The sequence below is a fragment of the Orcinus orca genome, chromosome 15 (assembly GCF_937001465.1).
Source record: "Orcinus orca chromosome 15, mOrcOrc1.1, whole genome shotgun sequence".
NCBI classification, from domain to species: Eukaryota; Metazoa; Chordata; class Mammalia; order Artiodactyla; family Delphinidae; genus Orcinus; species Orcinus orca.
In genome coordinates this window covers 61,783,976-61,801,555 of record NC_064573.1, presented here as the reverse complement: position 1 = coordinate 61,801,555, position 17,580 = coordinate 61,783,976, and the positions used below count along the sequence as shown (strand labels likewise).

General features: G+C 42.0%; 1 protein-coding gene across 8 annotated transcripts in view; it reads right to left on the bottom strand.

The window, feature by feature from the left end:
- CEP192 (centrosomal protein 192) overlaps positions 1-17,580 on the bottom strand; it is a 93,559-nt gene that overhangs the window by 40,457 nt on the left and 35,522 nt on the right. For 6 of the 8 annotated variants that reach the window (XM_033439493.2, XM_004276074.4, XM_033439491.2 and 3 more), the window contains 7 exons: positions 16,899-17,017; positions 12,234-13,062; positions 12,018-12,144; positions 6,011-6,182; positions 4,108-4,981; positions 3,008-3,156; positions 1,350-1,580 (listed from right to left, as the gene is read on the bottom strand). In XM_033439493.2, coding sequence (XP_033295384.1) covers positions 1,350-1,580; positions 3,008-3,156; positions 4,108-4,981; positions 6,011-6,182; positions 12,018-12,144; positions 12,234-13,062; positions 16,899-17,017 — 2,501 coding nt within the window. Of the gene's footprint in view, positions 1-1,349; positions 1,581-3,007; positions 3,157-4,107; positions 4,982-6,010; positions 7,615-7,656; positions 7,779-12,017; positions 12,145-12,233; positions 13,063-16,898; positions 17,018-17,580 lie in introns of those variants that run through there. The other 2 variants (XM_033439495.2, XM_033439496.2) reach the window with 2 other exon arrangements.

Below are 17,580 nucleotides of genomic sequence, written 5' to 3'. Positions count from 1 at the left end.
AAAAAGGGATTTATAAAAACAATATATTAATAAATATCACAGCTTATGTTCACATCACTGCCCTTTCCAGCCACAAATAGTCAACATTACAGGTAAACTTACCTAAGACTCCTGGGGCTATTTTACAATTCCTATTTTCAACACAAGTAAATTATTTTTCTGAGGTAGTCCACGTACCCAAATACACTACAGAACAAAGCAACAGCTTAGCTGCGTTACTGTGAGAAGACAAACTGACAACTTTACAAAACACACAGCCTCCCTTCCACTAGCTCTACTGTTATACTACCGACTTCTCAATTCCCTCCAAAACATATGTGGGCATTTTTGGATTTAGTCCAAACTCTGACAACACTGAAAATGTTTACAATAATATCTAGGGACTTCGCTGGTGGCGCAGCGGTTAAGAATCCGCCTGCCAATGCAAGGGACACGGGTTCGAGCCCTGGTCCGGGAAGATGCCACATGCCTCGGAGCAACTAAGCCCATGTGCCACAACTACTGAGCCTGTGCTCTAGAGCCCGAGAGCCACAACTACTGAGCCTGTTGTGCCACAACTTCTGAATCCTGCACGCCTAGAGCCCGTGCTCCGCAACAAGAGAACCCATCACAATGAGAAGCCCACACACCACAACGAAGAGTAGCCCCCACTCACTGCAACTAGAGAAAGCCTGCGCACAGCAACAAAGACCCAATGCAGCCAAAAAATAAATTAATTAATTAAAATTTTTTTAAAAAACAAACCCCAGTTATTCCGATGTGCAGCCAGGGCTGACAGCCAGTGTCCTAAAGAGGCCTGCAATCCCACAAGCATTTTGTTGCCCCAACCTGGCTAGACCCAATTTCTTTAACTTCCAGAAAATGAGCAACTGTACAAGAGGAAATTTTTCAGTGAGCAGTCTTCAGGTACAGAAAAGAGGATAATCTGAATGTGGTGTTTTCCTCCACACACATCAAACTATATGATGGAAACCAGCTGGAAAATTGGGTTTAACGTTATACTTTGCTTACAAACATCTTAGCGAGCATATCTGTGCTTCTATAAAACAAAAGAAATAATCTTAATTTTTTTGGCCTCGCTGTGCGGCTTGCCGGATCTTAGTTCCCTGACCAGGGACTGAACCCGCACCCTCGGCAGTATAAGCGCAGAGTCCTAACCACTGGACCGCCAGGGAATTCCAGAAATAATTTTATATTTTGGAATAAGAAAATATTAAGAGTAATGTTTAGCTCAATTATAACTTTTGGCACATTCATCCACAAATTCATTTTACCCAAATTTTACTTCTAAGGTTGAACAGCCTCATTAAAATGCCAGGTATGACAAAGACCTGCTTACAAACAGTCACCTCGATCACGGGGGTCTCGGCAATGGCGGTGAGGACAACCCTGCTTGCCAGTGCTTCTGCCTGTGCCACTGTCTCTGCGTCAGCTGAAAACGGCCAAGAAGCAATGCTGAATATACATCGGAAAATCCCAGGATCAGACGGTATGAAGAGCACTTTTATCTCTTCTGTGGCATGAGGTCTTATGATGACTTTATTCTTGAAAACTAAACAAGGATAAGCTGAAAGATCCACCTTAAAAGAAGAGCCACATGGTCCGTTAAGAAATAACTTCACAATGAAAATCAGGAAGAAGAACCAACTAGTTTAAGATCCCTTTTCATAGTCACTCAAACTACCAAATCTAGATATGTTAGCTCTTGAAAAATACCCAGGCCTCATAACTCATTACCTGGAAAATACAGTTAGTCAAAATTATAAGGAATTTTTTTTTTGGGCCATGCCACACAGCTTGTGGGATCTTAGTTCCCAACCAGGGACTGAACCTGGACCACAGCAGTGAAAGCACCAAGTCCTAACCACTGGACCACGAGGGAACTCCCATAAGGACTTTTGAAGATACGTTATTTTTACCTTCACTTTTTTTGAAAAGGGTGCTGAAAATGGCAGCACCTCCAGCCTTGGACATCACCCTGGGACCTGTCTCCCACCCTGGACATCACCTGGGACCTGGTCTCTGCAGCTGTGTAACGTAGGGGGTTAGACTGATCTCCAAGGTTCACTGTCAGGCCTCCAAGTCTACGATTCTGACTCACTCCAATCTCTCCCTCCTCACTGTGAACAGGGATCTTCTTTTCTACTCCCACTTCCAGAGACATCATTACTTCCTACATGCTCCTAAAAAGGCCTCCAATCTCACCACCTTTCACCCTCAACCCTTTCCTCCAACCACCTGCCTTTCCTCTACCCTCAGGATCAGAGGGGAAAAGCTGGGGAAAGGGAGAGGGAGAGAAGACAGTCTTATTTTATCAAGTAAATCAAGGTTATCACTAGGACGTAAGAGGGGAGAGTAAACCCGTCCACCAATGTTTGTCTGCAAGAAGCTGCTGACCTTCTTTCCCACTCTCCCTACTCACCAAGGCCCACAGGGTCTAGAGTCTAGAACCTCAGCAGCTTTAACTGATCATGCGAGAGACCCCTGCTCTAATGTTAAAACTGTGTTTCCAGGTATTTCAAAAGATCATGTAAGAACATGATCAGATAAATTAACTTACTAAATGAAGGCACAGGTTGCAAGAGTAACTTGTTTCTTTTTTTTTTTCCTTTGGAATAAACGACAATAACTTATACTCAATCACATTTAACAAAAACAACGAATAGAGACCAGAAACTTGGAGCTCCAGTCAGTGGTTTAAGCCGACAGCACAAAAAGCACATTTACATGATTTTATAAACAAGTAACAATGAAACATAACGGTTAATAAATAAATAGTAACACCTGATGAAATCTGAGAAACACATTCAGATTTCACTTTCACTGGAAGTACTGCAACAAAAGGGGAACCAAGAAAAAGATACGATTCCAACGATTCTGTGCAAAGTATATGGTGGTGGACATGCTCCCTGGTATAAAAGAAAGTACTAATACTAGGCAAAGGAGAGCTTCAGCATTAATTGTACTGCAATCGCTAAGTCAGAGGAGAAAGACACAGAAAGCTCACCTTTTCACCGTTGACACTAACACTGAGGACCCCGATGCTGACCTGCAGCCAGCGGTCGGCGGGATTCAGGACACTAAGGTAGGTTTGTGACGCGATGCCAATACAGCAAGCATGAGGAAACTTCAATTCCTCAGGCACTCTTACTTTCCCTGGGTAGAGTTAAAGCAGAGTCAAAATGCATACCCAACACCCCATCAAAAGCACAACTGGTTAAATGGAAATTTTTACAGAAGACGACCTGTTGACACCGAGAGCTATGGTTTTATAAAGTGCCCCAGATCTAAATAGGAGTCCCCAACACTGCATACGCCTCAGCAGAGACTGGTCACTAATTTTCTCCTGAGGCAACCAGCCCATGAGGAAAAACAATCAAAATTGATCAAACTAAAAAATTTACAGCTAATCAACTCTTAGATGTTATTGCTATCAGTAATCTCTTCCCTTTTTCTCCTATAAATATAAGCCACTGCCTAACCTAATGAGAAATGATGGAGGCTCTAACTGATTTTTAACATGATGACCAAGCTTTTCACCATTCTTATGGGGTGACTGTGGAATTTCCTTCAGAAGAAAAAGAAGGCAAAACTGATCGTGCTGCAGTGGCCATGAGCACCGTGTCAAGAAAGCACAGCACCAAGCTCTGCTCCCAAGAGTGACCATCAGCACGAGCACAGGCAGCTCAGCCACTACAGGCGGGAGCGGAAGGGTGCTGCCTCTCACTCCCACACGAGTCACCCCTGAAGACTTAAAAACTGGCAGGAGACTCCCTCCTTCAGGGGGGTGATTCTATACTAGACGTTTCCTAGTTGAACCAACAATAGAATTCCAAGTTTGGAGCACAAGAGAGAAACAGAAAGACAAAGGCAGTGGGAGTTTTACCCGCGTTAAGTTTTTATGTTTTTCTAAGGCCACTCAGGGACCCTTGCACAGAAATATGTTATGGTCTGTGTTCCAAATTCAGGATAAAGAGAAAAGTTTACAAGAAATTCAGGCTAATCAGTATCTCCCTAAAACAAACTAGTTTTATGGTCCCAATTGAGAAAATTCAGTTTTTAAATAGCAGCAACCAACAAGCAGTAGCAGAGAAGAAAGCATCTTACCAAATCCTGACATCACTCCTGAATCCCATGGATCAATTCCACAGTTTGGACCAAGAGACTGCACAGTAAAAGGTTTGGCTGTACTTAGAAGACTCTGATTGAAGGCGTTAGAATACGGGTTACAAAGGGAAGAGGCAGCCAACAACTCCGAGCTGATGTTCTGTCCAAGACAAAAGCCCATGGCCACAGAGTTCTGGACGTGCTCTGCTGTGACGACAGCAGGATGACAGTTTCCCGGGAGCCCACAGGCTGTGGCACCGCCGGCCTGGCACCGAGGCAGTGCTCCTGAGCTCAGCTGGGCACAGGGAGCCATTGGGAGGGGACGGCGTGCTGAGAGCGCGGGGCCCGAGGTGGGCACGTGCTGCCTTGAGGGAGCAGGGCCGCAGTCCTCGGTGCTGGGGAAGGTCTGGGGAGGGCCCTGGCCAACGAACGCACTGTCGGCAGCAGACGTGTCTACAGGAGTCACACGTCCACTGTTGGGCACAGGCCCCTGGCGGGACACGGGGAGGCGCGGCGTGGCTGGCAGGGCCCACTGGCCAAGGCCCAACTCCCTTGGCAGAGCCAGGCTGACCTGGTCCAGTTCACTGGGATTTGAGGTCACACCTGCCACAGTGGTTTCTGACAGATCTTCGCTTTTGGAGGAAAGCTCTCTTCTCGATCTAAAGTTCGGTTTTACATCTTCAAGTTCACTACTCAGAGAAGCAGTTTCAGTTTCTTTTTCTGTGTCCAAGTTCTTCTGGATAATATACGGTAACGCTCCTTTTCCTCTACTTTGAAATGGACTTTTTTCTCTCAACTTATCCGGAGCCTGCTCCTGAGATGGAACTGGACTGGCCTGAATAATTGTGGTGCTCAACGTACTGGGGACATCACTCTGTGTGACAAAAAATGTTTAGAAATTATCCACAGATAAAGTGAGTACTACAAATGCAAACCATGCTGATATACTCTCAAAGAATAGAGATCTACATGATGTTACCTCTCTGAAAAAAGGACAGCTTATACAAAGTACTTCAGTGGCTGTGAAATGCAGGATTAAAAGTTAGAAAATCTGCATTCATTGTTCTTCCTAATTTACAGGACAAGAAACGAGTAGTTTTGTTTAGTAACTTAGTGGGTAGGTTTAGGCACAGCTTAGCGGAGGAGGCCTGCACTGCACACCGCAAGTCATACGCAGCTCATTACAAACTGAACACTGTCACGTTCACGAAACACACCTAGGTAGTAAAATTCTAGCTTCTCCCACACAAATCTCTCAGACCTCTCTGCTTCCCTCCCACCCCCATGGCCATGACCCTGGCCTGAGCCTGTGCTGCCCCTCGCCTGACAACTCCGGCCGTCTGGTGTCAAATCCTCCTGGTTCTAACCTCACCCCTCAGTGCCTCCTCCACTGCAAGGAGCTTTCAAAACAACACAGAGCAGGTCTGTGTCCTACTTAAGAGCCTTCAAACTCCCAAATGTTACATCCACGATGTCGTGGTCTGGCCTCCCCTCCTCCATGTAGATGATTCACCGAAGCCATTCCAAACTTCTTGGGGGCTCTCAAATGCAGCGTGTTTTGCAATTCCCTGCCTCCCCCATGCCTGATTCCAGACAGTCCTCCCACCAAGCTTCACTGGACTCGCCACCTGGTCAGATTATCAGTCGCCTCCTGAATCTCTCACAGTGCATTTCACTACACGGCATGTCTTGCACGGCCTCCACCAGACTGAGAGCTTTTTGATGGCAGATGCTAAAATATTTGTACTTGTAGTGCCTACCCAGCACGAGCAAAACACACACACACACTTATTTTAAAGTTAAAAGAGCAACAGAAATTAGGCCTGAACTCAAGTCTGAGTCCTACATCAGTAAGACTTCAGCTCCAGAAGCCTGAGTAAAGAAATAACAAAAGTGCTCCCACCTGGTGGTCCTTAAGGCCACGATCTGAGGCCGTGGCGGGACAGGTGCTCTCTCGTTCAGACATGTAAGTCAGCCTGCTGATGCTGGCCTGTGGACTCGTCAGCTGGGATGACTCCCTCTCACAGGGGTGCTTTTGCAGGTGAGCTGCTGAACTGAAAGACTCCAGGGCACACCTGGAAGAGAGAACACCTGTGCCTGGACTTGTCCATCCCTTCACTTAACATCGTCTACACTGGCATAAAGCCCTTCCTGCTTGCCTACAACCCTGTCAACCTGCACTACCATCTGTCCCAGCTGCCATATACAACTCAACCCTAGACTCAATTCTTTTCACCCTTAATTATCTAAAACTGTAAATCATAGTCCTACTGAATGAAGTATCTGGTAAGCTACTGAAAAAAAATGTTGTGGCAGTTTCATTAATAAATTTCATATACAGTCACATAACATTGTTAGCTGTTCATTCAGCAAAAGTGTACTGAATACCTGATATAGAGCAATGAGCAGAGCACTCGCCAATTCCTGCCCTCAAAGAGCAAAGATGGGGCTTCCCTGGTGGCGCAGTGGCTGAGAGTCCACCTGCCGATGCAGGGGACACGGGTTCATGCCCCGGTCCGGGAAGATCCCACATGCCATGGAGCGGCTAGGCCCGTGAGCCATGGCCGCTGAGCCTGTGCATCTGGAGCCTGTGCTCTGCAACAGGAGAGGCCACAACAGTGAGAGGCCCATGTACCGCAAAAATAAATAAAGATCTTTGGTACAGATTGTTAAAAAAAAAAAAAAGAGCAAAGATGAAAACAATCAAAGAGATGGGAAGAGCCACACCACGGGCAGGAATAGGAGCAGTGCAACTCTCGGCTGAGCTATCAAGCATGCATAGCAAAAGCCCCTTGACTCAGGTGTTATACATCTAGAGATTAATCCTAAGAAAAAAATTAGTGCTAATTATAAAGATTCGCTAAAAGGATACATCATATATCACTATCAATAAAACGTAGGCAATCTTAAACGTCATGTAGGAGAAAGGAGGCTATTGAAATTATGGCACAGACACACAATAAAACACTATGTAGCTGTTTTAAATCATGCTGTTGACTACTAACCATTGACTCAGAAAGATGTTCAGAATATATTAAGTAAAAAAAAAGTTATAAAGCAATAAATAATAAGCTCCTGCATCTATTTAATATGTGTGCCATATTCTGTCAGGTAGTCCCCAGCACAGGGCCAGGCCAGCCCAACAGAGGAGAGGGCCAAGCTGCCCCTCAAGGCAGAGTGCAAAATCACACTGGGTGGGAAACACCGTCACAGCCGCCTCTGGAAACAGCTGCCGCATCCCCTGAATACTCTGCCATTTAGTTTCAAGTCAGCCCTTAATCTGACTGAATTTTACCCATCATTTTTGTGCACAAAGTTCAGAATACTCAGGTGGCCAGCGGACACAGAGAGAAAATCCTATTTTGAATTCTGGATTTTTAAAAGGACCAAATCAAGACAGCCCTGACACAATACTAGTTAGTGAATCTCTAACCAATGGAGACAAAATATTAACCAAATTGCTTCAGGTCCTCTTTAGTCACTGAATAACATGCACCTGCGTGGGTTCTGTATGCACATGCGCACACACACATGCACACACATACTCACACAGACACCATGGGGCAGCAGGAAAAGAGTTCTGGGTACTGGGGTACGTGCTGAGTCTAGCTCCTTTGGTCGAAATGAACGAATGCATTTAGGTTGTATTACTTCAAGCAATGAGAAGTGAACTGTAAGAACACACAAACAAAAGAAGAGAAATTTCAGTCCGGATGTCAGACTCCAAAGGAAGCCAAAAACTGCCAAGGTGCCAGCCACACAGAACCTCAAGGCAATTCTGGAATTAGAAGCTCTAAATCAGCACTACGGACCTGCTGGAAGCTGGCTGGACGCTGGAAGACCAGCCAGCAGGAAAACTGGTGAGCAGCAAACTCAGTAGATAAAGGGCTCTCACCAGAAAGATGTGGCCACTCAACAGATCAACATTCTGACCAACATTTCACCGTGAATATTAAGAAACTTAATGAGTATGGGACTTCCCTGGTGGCACAGTCGTTAAGACTCCACACTCCCAATGCAGGGGGCCCAGGTTCGATCCCTGGTCAGGGAACTACATCCCACATGCTGCAACTAAGAGCTCGCATGTCACAACTAAGGAGCCCACCTGCCGCAACTAAGACCCGGCAGAATCAAATAAATAAATAAATATTTTAAAAAATTACATAAAAAACTTAATGAACTGGAAAAACCTGAAAAAAACCCATGAAACTCATTTTACCATAATACAAAAGTACAAGAAGGATTTCAATAAAAAGAAATGAATACAAAATGAATGTCCACATTGGAAGCCATGAAAGCATAGCTGATGCTACAGAAAATCAGTGATATAAAGGATAAACACTTGAACAGCTCGGCTACCCCGCAACACAGGGAGAACACATAAAGAAACGAAGATGAGGGACTTCCCTGGTGGTCCAGTGGTAAAGAATCCGCCTTCCAATGCAGGGGATGTGGGTTCGATCCCTGGTCGGGGAACCAAGATTTCACATGCCTCGGGGCAACTAAGCCTGTGTGCCACAACTATTGAGCCTGTGTGCCTCAATCAGACAGCCCATGTGCCGCAAACTACAGAGCCCATGCGAGCCCGCGCGAGACAACTAGAGTGAGAAAAGCTGCCCGCCACAACTAGAGAGAAGCCCGTACGCCGCAACAAAGAGCCTGCACGGTAAAACAAAAGATCCTGCGTGCCGCAACGAAGACCCAACTCAGCCAGAAAATAAAATAATAAAAAAATTTAAACAAACAGACCAAAAAAAAAAAAAAAGCACAAAGATGAGGAAAAAGAAAACAGGCATGGATGCCCAGAGAGGCAGTACCAGCTGCTGGGTGCAGGAGGAGGAGGGAGTCACAGGCAACAGGAAACAAAGTCTCCTCAGTGGAAGAGAGAACTGTGCGCAGGAAAATCAGCCACAAGACGCCAGCATGTTCATTTAAGCTGATGAGAAAAAAAGGAGATGAGCGAAAGCAGGAAGATAAAATGGAGCTGGATGCTCGGCCTCGGCAGGAACGCCTATCATGCAGCAGGAGAAGGGACAGGAGAACGAACCTCAGAATCTGCTGGTGTCCAGTTTCTTTCCCCCTAAGGCTGCAGTCTGGCCGTGGCTGAGAGGTGGGGGTGTGGGTGCAGGTGGCTGACCCGTAGGGAGAAGGAAGCCCACCAACAGTCACTTTAGAAAGGTCAACGTGACGCTCTCATTCAAAATATCTGACCAAGTTCATGAGAAAGTTCAGTATCCCCCTAAGATATGTTTCCTACACTTAATGAATAAGTGTATTTTCTTAGGGGCAAAAGAAAAAACAGGTGGGTCCAAAACTGAGACCATCCAGCCCAGCATTCTGTCTCTGATCATGCAGTAAAGGGCAGGTGAAGGAAAAAAAATCATAACAATATGTCTTTATAGAGCACTTACAGTTGTTATTAAATGCCTTCATATACAATTTTTTAAAATGTCAAGATCATAGAAAACAAGATGAAACTGGAAAGTACACGGGGGTTAAGAAACAAAAAAGAAAATACTACAAGGAATCTAGAAATCAGAAATGTGAAATGCAAACAAAATGAAAAAGTAAGAAAGAGGCAGGTCACTGTGGTGATGGCAAAGTTCTATGTCTCTGATTGTGGAGGTGGTTACACACATTCACACCTGTGATAAAATGACACAATTCTACCCACTTGCCCTGCCCAGGACAAGTGATTGCACAAGTGGTGATTCTGTGCAGCATCTGGGGGAGCTGGGGAGGGACATGGGGTCTCTCTATACTATCTTTGCAACTTCCCGTGGATCTACAATTATTCTAAAATAAGTTCTTAAAGAAAGGATTACAAACAAAATAAATGCAGATCCCACATATGCAAGACTAGAGTTCCTGGGGTCAGGACCAATATCTTAATAAGTAATTTAAAAAAAAAACCTTTCCTAAATAAAAGAATGCTTGACTCCACATACTGAAAGGGTGCTGTGTGACAGGGCAAGGTGGCCATGAGGTCAACATAGAGACATAGCCTAACAAGGTTACTAGACTTGAAAGATCTTATTAGACTTGAAAGCATCTTTGGCATAAAGCTTACAAAAAGATCAAGTCAATTCTGAGGCAAAAACTGTTGCCATACCGAAAGTTTATTTTATTAAATCTATGGATTTTTTCTTTTATGGCTTTATAAAAGATCTTTTATATGTTCCTCTATAGAAAGATTTTAATAAGCAGAAAATTTTACCTAAGCAGTGAAATTATCATAAATGTTCAATAGTTTGAAACAAATTGAAATTATATTTGATATCCAAGTTACCTATTATGTGTTTCCCAAGATGCTCCTGGATTTTGCATATTCATCAGAAATGGTGTGGGTAAGCTAGAGCTAAGTATCCGGGAAAGCAAAAAATACAAGAAAGGAAAAAACCTTCTAAAGACTAGGAACTGTATAACTCATGTCACAAACAAAGGGCTACCCACTTTCCCTAATACGTCAAGGACTCCGAGAAATGGAGACAAAAGAGACTAACAGTTCATGAGAAAAATGGGCAACAAACATGAATAGATATATGATACAAAAGGAAATATAAAGGAAAAGATGCTCATCATCACTCATGATTTAAAGTTATACTGAAATAGTTTTTTTTCACCTATCAGACTGTCAACAAAAAGTTTGATAAACATTCTGTTGGTGAGGTTGTGGGAAACAAGCTCTTTCCTAAACTGTTGGTGGAAAATTAAACTAACACAACCTCTACAGAGGGTTGTACTAATTTAAATAGGAACGTGAATGCATATACTCTTCGACCCAACAATCTCATTTCCAAGAATTTATCCTGTAATACATCTGCATGCGTGCAAAGTAATACAGATAAGGCTGGGATAAGTAACCTTGTGTAGCAAAACATAAGAAGTGTGTAAAGGACCCTCTATTGACTATAAAGAGGGATGAAAATAAGAATATACACTCATATCTGTGTATGTGCACAAACAAAGACCAGAAGGAAACCTAAGAAACCAGCAATAGCAGCTCCTGGTTAGAGGACTGGAGAACGAGGCAGACAATGAGCTTAATGGAGGGAAACACACACACGTGCACATTTATACACAAATACACAAACACATCTGATGAAGCATTACATTCACACTGTTCAAAGTTCTGTGGACACACACATATACCTGTATATGTGTAAACTTTTGAAACAATGTTGACTTAAGGCATTTTTGAAAAATTAAAAAGATCTTATAACTTGAAGCTTAAGTTACCCTACAGGTTGTGCTAAAACATGTAAAATATTAGGATTCTTATCCTAACCTTTGAAAAAGCACTTATCAATCTCATTAGTATTAAAAACACAAATAATACTGTAAGATAAAAAAAAATCCAAAATTAAAAGTTATTTAAAATGCTGATTAAGAAAACAGTAGAATGCACACCTTCAACAAACACAGATGGTAAGAGTGCAAGTCTTTAAGACTCTTTTAGAAAATAGTTTGCTAATCCAGAGAGCCTGAAAATATTCTTATCCCTGACTTGGTAATTTCACTTCTGAGGAAATCAGTTAAAACACAGGAAAAATTTTATAAGCAAAGTTGTTCATCTCAGTATCATTAAAATGGCAAACAAACAAAAAAGGTAAAATATAGTATCACCAGTATCGACCAGAAGCACCAAATAAAATGTGACAGATTCATTATGCAGTCTATAACATTAATTTTCTTTTAAATGTAGGAATTATTTTAATAAGTGAAAAAAGCAGGGTATGAAAATTTGCAAAGAAAAATATCTTGAAAGAAGTTCACAAAATATTTATAACAGTTACTTCTGAGAGACGAAGCTATAGATAACTAATTTTCTTTACACTTTGTTCTAATTTTCCTACACTGAGCATGTATTTTATTACTTAAAAAAAAAAAAAAAAAGGTTAAGCACCTACCCTGATAAACTATTTCCAGAAATCTCACTAGGAGAAGAATGACTCAGTGGAGAAGTGGAAGGTCGGAAGCTATCCTGGTCATCCTCCGAGCCACGTCCACCACACTCAGGAGAGGGATTTTTCAAATCTACCAGAAAGGTGTATTTTCCAATGAGAACAGAAAAAAAAAACACTCTGTGTAATTTTTTGAATGTGACCAATTACTCTGACACTTACCAACACTTTTAGGTGAGATTATGGAATGGTTTTCAAAAGTCACATGCTTTTCACTGTTACTTGTCTCACTAACATACTCATTTTGCCTCTGATATTTTCTACTATTCTGTGTGTCTTCATGCTCTTCTGACAGCCAGAGGGATACTACCCTGGGGTTCCTGACTAATGAGCTATCAAGGGCTGGAATGGATACGGAGGCAGCTTTTTCACCATCACCAGAATCTGGTGATTTATGGTCAATGGAATGTGTCTTCACATCAACCCCTGCACCCTCTCTCTCTCCCATATTTGTAAGAACTGAATTTGAAGAGTTTATCGTTCTCAGTGATGCCTGGTCCACGCTCTCTCCACTTTCACCATAAAAACCAGCTGCTGTGTCTTCTTCTGGCTCCCTTACACTTATGCTAGTAGCACCCAGGTCCACTGCATGGATGTCATGTGTAGTCCGTTCTTTGGACAAAGATAAATCCCAAGCATCAGACACACCAGCTCTTGAAAAGTTGTCCATTCCACTTTCATATCTACTAATTTCTGTTTTTTTAAGGTATTTCTCCATATCAAATGCGTTGGATCCATTACTTTTTTCCAGCTCATTAGGTAAGAAATGAGACACAGCCGAACAGTGCTTTTGTTTACCATCGTCCTGAGAAGTCTTCTCTCGGGTTTTATTTGAAAGTGCCTTGATCATGGCAGCGAGCTGGGAGGGGTCAGCGTTCACTGATGCATCTGCGATGGCAGAAGCAATGGTGCTTATCCTCAGCACAGAATCACCACCACTAGGCAGTTCGCCTGTGCGTCTCTGGGGTTTGCTGTTGATGAGGAAAGTGTCCTAGAAATGAGAAAGTTCACATCAGTTCCATGGACAAGCACATATTAGTTTAAGCTTTATTTGTAAGTGCTACATAAGATCTGACGGCAACAAGAAATTAATGGTATACCAGTTAAACCTCCTAATGAAAAAAGACAGCTGCTATCAACTTGATTTGTAGAGTACTCGGTCACTTACAAAGTCGGTTCATCAGTTGTTCAAAAAAAACCCTTCAGGAGTTAAAGAAATGCTAAAACTGAATCAGAAAATAATTTAAAACCAAAAAATTGAAATACTGAAATTGAGAAGCCATTGAGCCACAGTGACTGCAATTATGATTATTGGTAATTTCATTCAATTGTTAGATTTATAAGCAAGACATAAATAGAAACCAGGGATAAAATAATGAAATGGAACCAACAGCAAAGCAATATTAAAAAATGCAAATTAAGACTTCTGCCTCTAGTAATAGCAGACTAAGTGATGCAAGCCAACTCTTGCTGACAGCAATTAGACAGCATATCCGAAAACATCTCTTAGAAGGCGCTGGAGAGCCAAAAAAGGAATAAAAAACTATGGGGCCAAAATCCAAGAGAAGAGAGCATCCCATAGAGGTGAGCCCAGTCCCAGGGATGCTCCACCCCAGGGTAGCTGCTTTAGGAAGAGGCTACTGCTAAGACATCAGGAAGCTTAAGAAGCTAAGAAAATCTTTTTTGAAACGATAATTTTTTAAAAAGAAGCTAAGAAAAGCTGCTCTATGGGAGTAAGGGTACAAAAATCAGGTTCAGAGTTTGCCAGTGATGAGGGGAAGGCGGTGACCATGGTAAACATCCATGCTTTAGGACGAGACCACAGAGGGCTACTCCCTAGGAGTAAAGGTGGCCCTCAGGGGGACTGGAGGCCAAGCTCCAATCAGCTCAATCCCAATAACTGAATTAAAGCAACCTGAGACTGCTACTGTTCCTCGCTCAGAAGCAGCCAAAAATCCTGCCTGGAAGATCTACCATGGCCTCAAATATTTCAGCAACTTTTCCTGTAAAAGTCCACTCCTCTATCAATGAATGACACACAATGTTCCAAGGTAATGTGGCCCACATCACAGAAAAACACAACTGTGGGGCTTGCAGACAGTGGATTATCAGAGTCTAAAACACATCTAAATCTAAAACATACTTAAGGAATTAAAAACAACATTAAGAACTCAACGGAAGACTAGAAATTATCAAGAAAGAACTAAATGTAAATTCTATAATTAAAAAATACAATGAAAAATTAAGAATCCAATGGACAGGGGGTTCCCTGGTGGCACAGTGGTTAAGAATCCATCTGCCAACGCAGGGGACACGGGTTAGAGCCCTGGTCTGGGAAGATCCCACATGCTGCGGAGCAACTAAGCCCATGCGCCACAAGTACTGAGCCTGCACTCTAGAGCCCATGCTCTAGAGCCCCCGAGCCACAACTACTGAGCCCACGTGTCACAACTACTGAAGCCCGCGTGCTTAGAGCCCATGCTCTGCAACAAGAGAAGCCACCACAAGGAGAAGCCCGCACACAACGAAGAGTAGTCCCTGCTCAACGCAACCAGAGAAAGCCAGCGTGCAGCAACGAAGAACCAACACAGCCAAAAATAATTAATTAATTTAAAAAAAATTAGTATGTCTTACAAAAACCTTCCAGAAAATAAGAAAAATGAGACCAGCAAAACCTTGGTACCAAAACCAAACAAGGACATGGTAAGAAAGAGCATCAACCCACTTGTGAACACATATGCAAAATTCTAAATAAATTATTATCAAACTGAATCCAACCATCTATAAAAATGATAATGTATCATGACCCAAGTGGAGAAGAGCAGCTTTAATATTCAAAACCATGTCATGTAACTCACCACATCACCAAAAGAAAACTCATGTTCACCTAGATAGATGCAGAACAGCACTGGACAAAATTCAACCTCCTTATCAATTAAAATAAAACTAGCAAACAAATATTAGAAGGGAATTTAAAAAACCTGATGATAAATAAAAACCTAGAGCATCCATCAAATTTAAAGACAAAATACTATTGAAAATTTTCCCTCTGAGTCAGGGAAACCCAACATCACCACTTCTATTCACTGTTCTAAGATGCAGTCAAGTAAGGCCAGACAAAGAAATGAAGGTATAAAAATTAGAAAGGAACAAAACTGTTGGTATTCTCAGATAATGTAAGTGCATATACAGAAAAATCCAAAGAATCCATAAATAAAAATGAATTTAGCACGCTTGCTGGATATAAGGTAAGTATATTAAAAAACATGTATTTCTGTTTAGCCACAACAAAGGGAAAATTAAGTTCAGAAAGATAATATTAAAACACCACTTCAAACAATTCAGAAAGAAATCTAACAAATGATGTGTTAAAATCTCTGCACAAAAAAAGCCCCATAAAATACTGAGAGGAGGGCTTCCCTGGTGGCGCAGTGGCTGAGAGTCCGCCTGCCGATGCAGGGGACACGGGTTCGTGCCCCGGTCCAGGAAGATCTCACATGCCATGGAGCGGCTAGGCCAGTGAGCCATGGCTGCTGAGCCTGCGTGTCCAGAGCCTGTGCTCCGCAACGGGAGAGGCCACAACAGTGAGAGGCCCGCGTACCTCAAAAAAAAAAAAAAAAAAAAAAAATACAGAGAGGAATTAGAACTTAAATGGAGGGACCTGTAATCTTCTTGGATTAGAAGATTCAATATTATAAAGATGTCAGTTTCACCGTTCTACAGATTAAACACAATCCCAACTTAAAGCTCAGCAGGGTTGCTAGTTGGTTGTGAAAGGTGACAATCTGACTTCAAAATATATATGGGAATGTAAAGAACAAGAACAGCCAAGATACTTTTAAAGAAAAATAAGAGGGGAAGACTTATTCTGCTAGATATCAAGACCTACTATAAAACTACACTATTTTAACAGTGTCATATTGACATAAGACAGATCCCAAATATCCATCAACAGTAGGGTGAATATATCAATGACAGAATATTCGTAATAGAATACAATACAGCAATGAAAATTAACTATTATACTTATCACAGTTGCATCTTGCAAACCTAAGTGGAAAAAAACGAAGACAAATATATGCTACTGGGACTTCCCTGGTGGCACAGTGATTAAGAATCTGCCTGCCAATGCAGGGGACACAGGTTCGATCCCTGGTCTGGGAAGATCCCACATGCCACGGAGCAACTAAGCCTGTGTGCCACAACTACTGAGCCTGCGCTCTAGAGCCCACAAGCCACAACTACTGAAGCCCACGTGCCTAGAACCTGTGCTCCACAACAAGAGAAGCCACCACAATGCAATGAGGAGCCCACGCACCGCAACAAAGAGTAGCCCCCGCTCACCACAACGAAGAGTGGCCCCCACTCGCTGCAACTACAGAAAAGCCCGCACGCAGCAACAAAGACCCAACGCAGCCAAAAATAAACAAATAAATAAATTTATATTTAAAAAATATATATATATGCTACTACATGATTTCTTGTATATAAAGTTCACAAACGGGTGAAACTGATACAGTGTCATAGGTCAGACAGGAGGAAGTAGTGTTCAGGAGGAACAAAAAAATGGCTCCTGGGCTGTGGGCAACGCTCTCTTTCCTGACCTGGGGTGTACATGGGTGTATAAGCTGTGATAACTCACTGACTGTAAGTTTGTTTTATAAACTCTTCGTACATTTATTGTACACTGATAATATTTAAAGGATACTTGTAATAAAATTGAGTAAGAAAAATGTTATGCATTTTTTACATGTGACTTTATCTTGATCTTGTATGAGAATTATGACAGCGAGGTTTTAGCTTTCCTTCATGAAAGGCTTAAAATACCTCTGTTTTCCCTTTATTGGCAGTTAATGTCACATCATTTTCATCCACTTGTGAAATACTCTCCAGTTCTTCAGCCTGAAGTGTAACTGATCCTTCACTTAGCTGTGCCTTTAAATCTCCTGTAGAAAATATGTAATATTCAACTTACATCTATATACTATCTCACAGAAACAATCCGTGGGATAAGGACCACTAAATATCCCAACCCCCCCACCCCCCACTGGAATATAGGCTCTTTAAGGACTAAAGCACATTTTATACAATTTCATGATACAATGCACGAGGCATTATACTAGCAAAAAGTAGCTGCTTGATAATTGTTATGTTAACCAAGAAAGTCTGATTTTAAATATTCATCACAATATTTATCATATTTATACTATCACAGTCCAAATCTGAGAACTTCTCTTTAAAAGTCCACCTAAATAATAAATATAATAGCTAAAATTCATTAACTCAGCAGTTTAATAGGCCAAAGTTAACCCAACCACTTGAACAGATTGTATTTCATTTACTTTTGTTTTTACAAAAGGATTTAGGTGAATTTTGGCTGACTTGTTTCTACTTTAGATTGAAAAGGCAATGTGAAGTTATATAAAAATCAAATCTGTAACTAATACTCAAAAAATTCAAAGTGGTATATACATTACTTTCTTCCACATAAAGAACATGATCACACAAC